We start from the raw sequence: 11892 nt of genomic DNA, 5'->3' as shown, positions 1-11892 counted from the left end.
TGTTGCAGGAGCAGAAAGCCTCACCTTTTTCTCGAGGAGAGGCTTGTGGACTTGAACTGTAGATCATGTAGCTCGCAGCCCAGTGCTTATCCTCTAGAGCTATTGTGCTCCCTAAAACTGAGTACTAGAGGTTAAAGTTCCTCACTCTTAAAAAAAATAAAATAAAATAAAACCTAAGGAAAAGTTCACATATTGGATTAGATCCCACCCCTTATCTGTGATTGTTTCATCTTTATTTTAGGAGTAAAGCTATATTTCAACATTGGAGGGAGACTTTTTATCCTACATTAACCCAGCAAACCAAAGCAGACTGTAAGTAGACAAGCACAGGGTCCACAAAACAATTTTGACACAGCTGGTCTTTAGGCCTCCAGGTTTAATTTGGGAAGTTGACAAGGACCTAGGTCTTAATGAGAACCACCCTGATGCAAGGGAAAGATTTTAAGATTGATTGACTCTGATCTAAAAGTTTTTCTTTCTCTGCCTACCTCTGAAGCCAAAAAACCTGTTGTCAATTAAAAATATTATGATCTAGCTAGCAACCTGAATATTTAGCTAAAACTGGAACTCTTAATTAGAAAACAGAGAATAAAAAGGACATTTTAAAAAGTATAAAACATACCTTGGAGTATTCATAAAAGGGCCTTGGAGACGTATTTGGCGATAAAATCAAGTATCTATGCCTTTCACAAGTCCTCATTTACTAAAATTAGCTACTTTGAGAGACAGGATGTGGTTAAGTACATGGATTCTAAAGCCAGGTGGCCTGGATGTGAATCTCAATCTATTAATCGTGTGATCTTGGATAAATTACTTAACTGTGCCTCATTTCTTCACTTGTAAAATGCTGATAGTAACACAGTATTTTCTTCTCACCGTTTGCTGTGAGGATTCTGAAACACTTACAAACGTGCCTGTTGTTGGTAAGTGTCATTGAGTCAGTTTCGACTCAGAGCGACCCTGTATAGAGTTTCTAAGGAGCAAGCTGGTGGTTCTGAACTTGTGGTTCTGATCCTACAGTGCCACACCAAGAGTCCAGAGCCTGGCATCTGATAAAAGTTAATGTCAATATTAGCTAATTAGTGTTGTTGGTGCTGTCGGGTCAGTTCCAATTCACAGTGACCCTGTATAGGGTTTCCAGGGAGCAACTGGTGGGTTTGAACTGTTGTCCTAGTGGTTTGCAGTCCAGTGCTGATCCAACTGTACCTACTGCTGTTGTTGTTAATTAAGTGCTGTGGAGTCGGTTCTGACTCCTAGTGACACTGTACAGGGTTTCTGAGAAGTGGGGCTGGGGAGTTTGAACCACCAACCTTGAAGTTCAATCAGACCTTGTAGTCCAGTGCTTATCCTAAAGTGCCACATCAAGACTCCTTACCTACTCTAAAACAATACAATTTACTAAATCAACTCTAAGATTACACAGAGCAAGAATCTTCCCTCTAAAACTGTAAAGGACACTAAACAGTAAATAGTATTTAAGTTGTTAAATAAAGTTAACTAGAACAAGGAGAAAAGGAAAATGCTCAGTGTTTAAATGTCTAACCCTATGTTTTATAATGACAATACATTTAAGGAAGAAAAGACAACATGAAATTGGGAGTTGAACACAGAAATCCTCACCCCAAATAATTTAAAATAAATAACTCCCTCTTTCTACTTTCCACAGTACCTTTGATAAGTCGATACCACTGTTTGCAGACAAGGGCTGCAGTTTTATGTTCCTGGTACGGTGAGAGAAAGGACAGGATATACTCCAGAACTTCTTCAGGCAGTTCCAACATGGACCTGTTATGCCTAGTCTCCTCAACTCCCAATGCTGGCTGGGGCTCTTCATCTTGCTCCATTGTCCCTTCCAGCACACTTTCTTCTTGGTCCACAGCCATGAAACTGTCATCTTCACTGTCCGAGGAGCTAGCCATGACATTCCACTCAACAGCTATAGTAGGAAAGAAACAAACATCATCAAAGAGTGCAAGAAGCTCTGAAGAAACTCAGTCACATGTGAAGCTGCTCAGGACTTCTCTAAGCTCAATATGAAATCTGCTCTTCAGCACTTTCCCACACTAGATGCCTTAATTTGCCAGGTACAGCTCACATACCAAGCCTATCCCAGGTATCTAACAAATTCCTAAAGGCTTCTGATTGTATTTTTCTCTACACTGCAAACTAGGGTGGCAAATGAATTCTTGTATAACTATAAAGCCTAGCAACTTGTTCTTCAGCAACTCTTCTAACTCAAGGATATGACTGGCAAACAACAAGGGAAATAGCAACTAGTCTCCCTTGCCCAATAAAATGACCCATGACCTCAAACTTAGAAGGAAAGACTAACTATGAGTACTGCAAAAAGTGCTAAGAACCCATATTCAGAGGGTATAGGTTGGAAAGTAAGTTTTTCTGGCTTTGTTAAACTTAAGAGGAAAACAAATGTACATGTACCAAGAATAGGCGTCACTGGCTTAAATACTAAATACAAGGCAATATTTACCACTACCACCACCTCTGACCAACATAACTTAACAGATCCAGTCAATCCATCAGCAATACATATGTACAAAGGTAAGTAAAACAAGAGTGTTACTAAATTGTAGAAGAACCTACTACTTCTCAACATATCCTCCATATACTTCTGAAAGTAGTGTTTCCACCACTCTAACCCTTCCCCAAAGAATTCTGTACGCTTCCATTTACACCACGTCAAAACGGCAGTTTGGGGCACCCTCAAAGGATGCAAATTCTGTTCCTTTAAAATGTTCTTTAAGTTTGGGGAACAAAAAGAAGCCTGAAGGGGCAAGATAAGGGCTGTAGGGTGAATGGGGTACAGTTCTCCAATGAAATTCTCATAGGAAAGCACTACCCTCAAAGAATGAACAGCTGCATTGGCATGATAGCGGAAGAAAACAAAAATTTCCTCGGTGCAAATTTCCTGGGGTTTTTCTTACCAATGCAGTTTTCAGTTCTAACTTCTTTCACCATGATTGTCCTGTGTCTTTTGAGAAAAATCTACCAAGATCACCTGTTTGGGATTCTAAAAAACAGTCATTATGACCTTCTGACTTGAATTTAACTGTCCCAGTAGATACCTCCCCCCTAACCCAGGAAGCCACTGTTTTGATTGGACTTTTTTGTGAAGGCACCTAAACAAGATTGTTGTTGTTGTTGTTGTTGTTGTTCAGTGCCGTCGAGTCATTTCCGACTCACAGCAGCCCTGTAAAGGGTTTCTGAGGACCAGCTAGTGAGTTTGAACCACCGACCTTGAGGTTCAAACCAACCTTGCAGTCCATAGAATGAGCATATTACTGAGCCTTGTCTGTAGCCACCCACTGACGGCAGGTACGTGTTTAGACAGTTTTGTTTGGAATAAACCCATGTATGTAAGGAGCTCTGGTAGCGTAGTGGTTACGAATCGGGCTGCGAACCGCAAGGTCAGCAGTTCGAAACTACCAGCTGTTCCGCGGGGGAAAGATGAGGTATTCTGCTCCCGTAAAGATTAACAGCCTCAGAAACCCTGTGCAGGGTCGCTATGAGTCAGAACCGACTCCACGGCATATAACAACAACAACAATGTATGAATTGGAACCCTAGTAGCAATACTTCCTGACTTGCCTTCCCATGTACACACAAGTTCACAAACAAAAAAATTCACTGCATATTATTCATATAGTAAAAGGGGGGAAACAATTCAAATGCCCAACAAGAGGACAAAGAAGTTGTGGTAATATTCACATACAATAAAATACTATACAGCAAGAAACCACAACAATACACACACGAATAAACCTCTCAAAATGTAATGTTGAGTAAGAGAAGACAGAAGAATGCAGACTACATGGCTATGCTTATATCAAGCTCCAAACCAGGTAAAATTAATTTATGCTGTTGCAAGTCATGAGAGTGGCTACCCTGGGTAACTGCTGGGGTGCTGATAGAGCTCTGTTTCTTGATTGGTTACCAATGACAAGAGTGTTTTCAGTTAGTGAAATATTCACTGAGCATTTCTCTAAAGTGACCAAAATATATCATGGTCAGCAGTTATCTCCAGTGAAGATATTATAGGTGACTTTTTATTTCTTCTTTGTGCATATCTATATTTCCGAATTTTTTTCTAGAAAGGGCAGTCTAACATTTTAAAACACATTAACATCATTCCCACGACATCACAAACAAAGCCTGAGATGAAAACGACAAAATAAATAGAGTGATTCATGTAAGAATTGTGCTGCACAGCTTGGCTTTTCCAGCAAGCAGATGCTAGAACAGAATTAGGAATGAAATGGTTTAAGGGAGTAGTTAACTCCTATAAGGAAAAACAAGGACATAGGATTGGAGGACACATCATGACAGGCCTTACAATATCTGTCCAACAGAAAGCTATGGAGCACTGATGGCCAGTTAGAGGGAGTGCTGTACGGGGGAAAGAGCAAGGGTCTTATATCACTGTTTTGCTCAGTCACTGGCTGGGGGCTGCCCCAAAAGGAACATGATCTAGGGTGCCAAAGTTGAGGCATTTACTGAGGAGGCTAACAACTTTAGCTACATCCTAACAGATGGGCATCAAGTTTTTTCTTGAAAGGGTATGAGTTCCCTTTTATTATTTTTTAAATATAACTCCACTTGCTCTACACACATCTTCCCAGATTATCTAATATGTTACTCTACTGTATAAATTCTAGCATCCCCTCTAGCACTGACCAGAATAAGAAATAATAGAAGACAGAGCTTGCAATATACTACTCAGTGTTGAGAAAGATCTGAAATGTTCCAAAAGGGAGGGGGCAAGGGAAAGAGAGGGTAGAGAACAAAAGCTTCCCATCTCATTTCTACCACTCCTATAACTCTATAATTAATATGCTAGTTTTGTACTTCTTTAAAAACTGGGAAACAGAACAACTAGATGGTGCCCAGTTACTACTATCACGAACCACTCGGACCAGGACCACAATAGAAGGTCCCATTTAGAATGGACAAAAATGTAAAAAAAATTTTAAAAGACCAGATTTACTGACCAGAAAGAGACAAGGAACCTTCAGGACTATCGTCCTTGGGAACCTCCAAGACAGCCTTCTAGTTGAAACTGAAGATACTCCTGGAGGCCACCTTTCAGCTAATTAATGGATGTTGTTGTTGTTGTTGTTGTTGTTATGTGCCGTGGAGTCATTTTTGACTCATAGTGACCCTGCACAGGGTTTCTGAGGCTGTAAATCTTTACAGGAACAGAAAGTCTCACCTTTCTCCCGTGCAACAGCTGGTAGTTTCGAACTGCTAACCTTAGGGTTCACAGCCCAATTCGTAACCACTACGCTACCAGAGCTCTACAAAATAAACAGTGACACCAGGAAGAATGTGGCCCTTAGAACAATCAATTATGTTAGCCCAAAAGTGGAATATTTGTCTTAAACTAAAGATGCAAAGGCAGTAAGAAACAGGGAAACCTGAGGAATGAAAACAGAGAACACAGAGTGGAAAAAGGGACAATACTGACGCACTGCAAGGATTGCAACCAAAGTCACGAAATAATTTGTGCATGAGTTATTGATTGGAAACTAATTTGCTTTGTAAACTTTCACCTAAAGCACAATAAAATGTTCACACATGACCAAAAAACTAGAAGACGTAGCACATTAAGGCACATTGTTGTTGTGTTGTTCTCAGGTGCCATCGAGTTGGAACCGACTCATAGCGATCCCATGCACAGCAGAACAAAACAATGTCCGATCCTGGGCCAACCTCACTACCGCTGCCACACTTGAGTCCATCAATGATGCCACCTGGCCAATCCATCTCGTTAGGGGTCTTCCTCTTTTTCTCTGAACCTCCATCTTACCAAGCATGATATCCTTCTCCAGCGACTGTTCCCTCCTGACAATATATCCAAAGTATGAGAGAAGTTTAGCCATCTTGGCCTCTAAGGAGCACTCTGGCTGCACTTCTTCCAAAACAGATCTATTGGTTCTTTTGGCAGCCCAAGGCACATTGGTAATGTGGAAACAAAATTCCTCATGAAATTGCCTCCAAAATAATTTATCTCCCAAATTAGCATAAAGGTCATGATGCTGAAAGTGTCCTAGCTAAGTAACTGCTAGAATCTTTATATAATCAGCAACTGGATGTTTGGAAGCAGTGGAGTGGCCTAAATCCTCCTAGTCTGGAGAGCAGGGGGGACAACAACATTTCCCTCTAGTCTTGAAAAGTACAGAAGAGGCTGAGGTTTGCGTTTACTTAACACCCGCTCCATAAGTAAACTAAGGAGCCCTAGTGGTACAGGTAAAAGCACTTGGACGCTAACCAAAAGGTAAGTGGTTCAAACCCACCAGCTGCTCCATGGGAAAAAGACATGGCAATCTGCTAAAGAAAGATTTAAAGCCTTAGAAACTCTGTTGGACAGTTTTACTCTGTTTTATGGAGTTCTGGTGTGGCGCTGTAGGATCAGCACTGGACTGGTGCTGAACCACAAGGTTGGTAGTTCAAACCCACCAGCTGCTCCTCGGAAACCCTATACTGGGTCGCTATGAGTCGGGGAGTCAACTTGATGGCACTTTAGAATAATACAATTTAAAAAAAATGGTTTCTAAGGCTCCAAATCTTTACAGAAGCAGACTGCCTCAACTTTCTTCTGCAGAGCAGTTGCTGGGTTCAAACAGTCGACTTTTCAGTTAGCAGCCCAATGCTTAGCCTACTATGCCACCAGGACTCCTCTGAAATGTACGATTATAAATGTAAACAAAAAAATTTTTTTTCCTGGAAAAAACCCCCAGAATGAATAATGATGGCATTTTCAACAAGGAAAAAAGATCACTGTCCATAGTCTTTCCTATTCCTTCCATTGCATGTTACTGCTTCTCATCACCCACTGATTTATTGAGTTTTAGTCCTAAAATTCACCAAGGAAAAGAGTCCACAGAAACAGTGTCAGTGAATTTGGCTGCATCTTTGGCACCTGCATTAAATCTAGCAGCTCAAATAGTTGTTCCCTGAACTAAATTTTGACAGACTGTGAATCACAAGTCTGCTTTAAAACAAAATCAATAGAGATGATACAAGAGGTTATTTATGTTACTATTTTGTGAACTTTTTCCCCAAGCAAAATGAATGTTTGGTTCAATAAAACAATTTTTCTTACTCCCTTTCCAAATCTTCTCAAAATACAACTAACTCATCATCAAGTCAGCTCTGACCCTATGATATCTGACCCATAGGATATCCAAGACTGTACTTGTAATCTTTATGGAAGCAGACTACCACTGTGTTTGTTCTCACACAGAGAGGCAGATGGGTTTGAACAGCCAACCTTTCGGTTAACAGCCAAGTGATTAATCACTGCACAACAAGAGCTCCTTCAAAATACAATTAGCAAAATACCATTCCTAAATAACGAAATATATACAGCTTTAAGCAATTCTCACCACTGAAACAGTTCACTGTTCACAAAAACATCAAACCCCGTGCCTAAGGACATATCTGCTAACCTGGCCCTGAGCACAGATGCCAACAATAATACACTGGGATGGACTCAGATGCAATTCCTCTGCAATTCCATGCCCAGCTCCAATTTTCACAGCCCTTCATTTTCCCTTCCATGATTAAGTAATGAAATCATCACTCATACTCCCAGAGGATACGAAAGGATTCTGCAACTTTGAGTTACAGTTTTTCCTTGTTTTCAAGCCAAAAACCCTACAAAACAATTTACATATATATATTAGCTCAATGAATGTGGTTTTCAAACTTTTTAAAAAATATTTTCGTCACCCTTTATACTTGGTAGACCTTCTCAGTTTCCTTAAAGTAAATGAGAATATTTGGGAAAAACTACACACTGAAGTAAATTTATTGTGATCTGAGCTCCTTGAGGGAAAAGACGATTCTCCTAGGCATCTTTGCCTTCCTAGTATTAGGCATTCCAATGAGAGCAAAGTTTATTGACATTTCTACTCAGAACAACACCCATTCGCTGAGTCACGTTATTTTATAATAGAAATTACATCATTAGTCCATCCAGGAAAAGCAGACCCTACCCTTATATGTCTCTGGATGCTGTCAAGATATTTCATTGGTCAGAATTAATATATCTCTCTGGTTCCTTGAATTTTGACCTTTTAAAGTGTACACTGGCCAGCTTCCTAAGTCCTACCCAATGAGTCTTTACTAGGCCAAGAGGGAGGATAATGAAGAAACCATTCATCTGGTCCAGTTGTAGCTTTCTTTCTGAAAAACTACTATATCGAATGAAATACAAACCTATTTGTAAAATCTCAGCATATTACTATTCTGAGGTATAAGTTAAAGTTAAGCTTTTGAGGGTACCATTTCTAGCTTCAATGTCAGTGTAACCCAAGGTACAACATAACGACTTTGTCCCTTAAGTAACAAAAAGTTCCCCTAACTACTCCATAAAAGATTTTGAAAATAGCTAATATCAACAAACTGCTGACATCAGATGGATCTTGGTTTTATTGACTATGTGTTTTATTGACTGCTGTGTTTTATTGACTGCTGTGTTTTATTGACTATGCAAAGGCATTCAACTGTGTATATCATAACAAGTTAAGGATAACATTGTGAAGAATGGGAATTCCAGAACACTTAATTGTGTTTATGTAGAACCTATACATAGAACCTGTATATAGTCTTTCAAAAAAAACCAAGAGGATTCTAAGTGGTTTAAAATCAGGAAAGGTTGTATTCTTCCACTATATCATTCAATCTGTATGCTGAACAAATAATTTGCGAAGCTGGACTATATGAGGAACACTGCATCAGGATTACAGGTAGGCTCACTAGCAAGCTACAGTATGCAGATGACACAATCTTACTTGCTGAAAACAAAGGACTTGAAGCACTTGCTGATAAATAAAGGGAATACAACCTTCCATATGGATTACAACTTAATGTAAAGAAAACAAAAATCCTCACAATTGGACCAATAAACATCATCATGATCAATGGAAAAAAGAATGTCAAGGATTTCATTTTACTTGGATCCACAAACAATATTCTTGGAGGAAGCAGCCAAGAAATCAAATGATACACTGCACTGGGAAAATCTGCTGCAAAAGACGTCTTTAAAGTATTAAGGAGCAAAGACAGCAATCTAAGGACTAAGGTGCCTTCACCCAAACCATGGTATTTTCAATCACCTCATAAGCATGTAAAAGCTGGACAATGAATTATTAAGACTGGAGAAGAATTGATGCATTTGAATTACAGTGTTGGCCAAGAATTTTGAAAATACCACGGACAGCCAAAAGAACAAGTAAATCTGTCTTTGAAGAAGTGCAGCCAGATGCTACTTAAAAGGAAGAATGGTAAGCCTTTGCCTCTCATTCTTTGGACATGTTATCAGGAGGGACCAGTCCCTGCAGAGGAACATCATTCTTGGTAAAGTGGAAGGTCAGTGAAAAAGAGGAAGATCCCAACGAGATGGTTTGACAAAGTGGCAGTAGCAGGGGTTCAAATGTAACAACAATTGTGAGGATGGTACAAGACCGGGCAGTGTTTTTTTCTTTTGTGCATAAGGTCATTATGAGTTGGAACCAACTCAACAGCACCTAACAACAACATACAGATGTGTTTCTAAGCATATGTATATGCATATGTGTATGTACTACACATATATTCACAAAGTTACAGAGGCTTCCTACACATCCAAATAATTCACAAAATTGGTTCACAGGGTTAAAAGGCTTGAGACTATAGTCTTTTGGGGCAACTTAAGTCAACTGGCTAACAGTTCACGAAGATAATGTTCTACATCATAGTCTTCTGGTGAGTAACATCTGGGTTCTAAAAGTGTGTGCCATCTAAAATACAACTATTGGTCTCTACTTGTACGGAGCAAAAATGAATGAAGGAAGCTATAGACTCAAAGAAGAAATGAATCCAAGGGGCTAAAAATCCACAGGGCCAAAAAAAAAAAAAAATAAAAAAAAAAAAAAATCCCCACTGGAGCGCAGCCCGGTAAACACAACTTTTCCTTCTTGAAAAGGGCCAGGGACTAACTGCAAAGCAGACCATCAATTGCTAATAAGCAATGTTGAACTAAAGCTGAAGAAAAAAAAAAAAAAAAATCCACAGGACCCACAGCCCTAATCAGAGACCAGAAAAATTACATGGCACTCAGCTACCACTTCAGACCGCTGTGATCAGGAATACAATAGAATGTCCCAGATAGAATGGAAGAAAAATGTAGAACAAAACTCAAATTCATAAAAAAGGCTAGGCCTACTGGACCAAGAGAGACTAAAGAAACCCCCAAGATTATCACCCTAGAACATGGAATTGCAGTATTTAAGCCAAATAACAGATTGACTTACAAAATAAGCAGTATCACCCATGAGAAATCAGTTCCCTTAAACAATGAATTGTAAGACACCAAATGGTCAACAAATACCCAAAAGCAAAAGTGAGACGGCTAGCAGGGGAAGGGAAGCCACATCACTGGAACCAGAACAAACAGAATGGAAATAATGAGAAAGCTGACACACTGTAAAAATTGTAACCCATGGCACGGAACAATTTGCATTAAAAATTGTGAAAGGGTGCCATAGACTATACTGTGTCCCAAAATATGTGTCAGCCTGGCTGAGCCAAGATTCTTAGTGGTTTGGCAGTTATGATGTGATAGGATGTTATAAGCTAATAAAAGGAGTAAGGGCGGGATAAAAGATACTGCTCTGATGTAAGGGAGATTTCCAGGGGTGTGGCATGTAACACCTTACAAGAAATAAAAAAGGAGAGCGAGTGAGCAGAGAGAGGGACCTACTACCACCAACTAAGAAGACTCTGGAGTGAAGTCCATGCTTTTGATCTGGGGTCTCGGCACTGTAAGGCGCCTAGAACCAGGAAAGATTTTAATGCCAAGACACAAGGAGATCTCCAAGGACCTAAAGGTGCTGAAAAGAGATATGGCCCTTTCTCTGGAACGGACTCTCTGACTTCAGAGTTCTAGCCTCCTAGGCTGTGAGATGCAGCCCTCCTGTGACATTGTGGTTAAATGTGTTGGACTGCAAGGTCAGTGTGAACCCAAAGGTTCCTCAGAAACCCCGTACAGGGTTGCTATGAGCCAAAACTGAAACAAAGGCACTTAACAACAACAAAAAACTGTGAGAAACAAACTGTGAGAGAATAAATGTGTTGGTTTACAGTGGTATTTCCATTAGTGGTATTTCTGTTATAGCAGCACTAAAGAACCAAAAGGGAACCTAATTTGCTAATATACTTTCACCTAAAACACAGTAAAATAGTATTTAAAGGTATTAATATGAATACTGGTGTTGTGCTGCAGGATAAGCACTAGACACTAATCACAAGGACAGAGGTTCAAAACCACCAGCCACTCCTTGAAAACACTATGCAGGGTCACTGGGAGTCAAAACCAACTAACAGAACTTAACAACAACGTGAATTTTATATATTAAAAATTGTGAAAGGGTGCCATAGACTAAATCATGTCCCAAAATATGTGTCAGCCTGGATGGGGCAAGATTATTAGTGGTTTGGCAGTTATGTATATGTTCTATATAATAATGACATATATCTATACATACATACATACATACATACATACATACATGTATATATACGTGGCATTATTATTATAGGTGTTGGGCTGCTAACTGCAAGGTTGGTGGTTCAAACTCACCAGCTTCTCTAAGGGAGAAAGATGAGATTGTCTTGCTCCCATAAAGATACACAGTTTCCACAAAGATAATGTTCTACAGCCTACATTGGTGGGTAGTGACTGGAATCTTAAAAGTCAGGGAGTACAACAAACAAGATGGCAGATCAGGTGGAAGTGTTGTAAAGAGCTCTGCCAGCAACAACACAGAATACCCAACCAAGCAGGCTCAGGGGATGGTCCCAGAACTCTGAACCACATATAAAGGAATATTT

General features: G+C 39.8%; 1 protein-coding gene across 1 annotated transcript in view; it reads right to left on the bottom strand.

The window, feature by feature from the left end:
• The window catches only part of FBXO42 (F-box protein 42), a 175066-nt gene that overhangs the window by 102472 nt on the left and 60702 nt on the right, over window positions 1-11892 (bottom strand). The window contains exon 2 of the mRNA XM_006866349.1: window positions 1670-1936. Within this exon, the coding sequence (XP_006866411.1) occupies window positions 1670-1919 (250 nt within the window). The 5' untranslated portion in view covers window positions 1920-1936. The remainder of the gene's footprint in view (window positions 1-1669; window positions 1937-11892) is intronic.

Source organism: Chrysochloris asiatica, unplaced genomic scaffold (genome assembly GCF_000296735.1).
Source record: "Chrysochloris asiatica unplaced genomic scaffold, ChrAsi1.0 scaffold00090, whole genome shotgun sequence".
Lineage (NCBI taxonomy): Eukaryota > Metazoa > Chordata > Mammalia > Afrosoricida > Chrysochloridae > Chrysochloris > Chrysochloris asiatica.
This window is presented reverse-complemented; position numbering and strand designations above follow the sequence as displayed.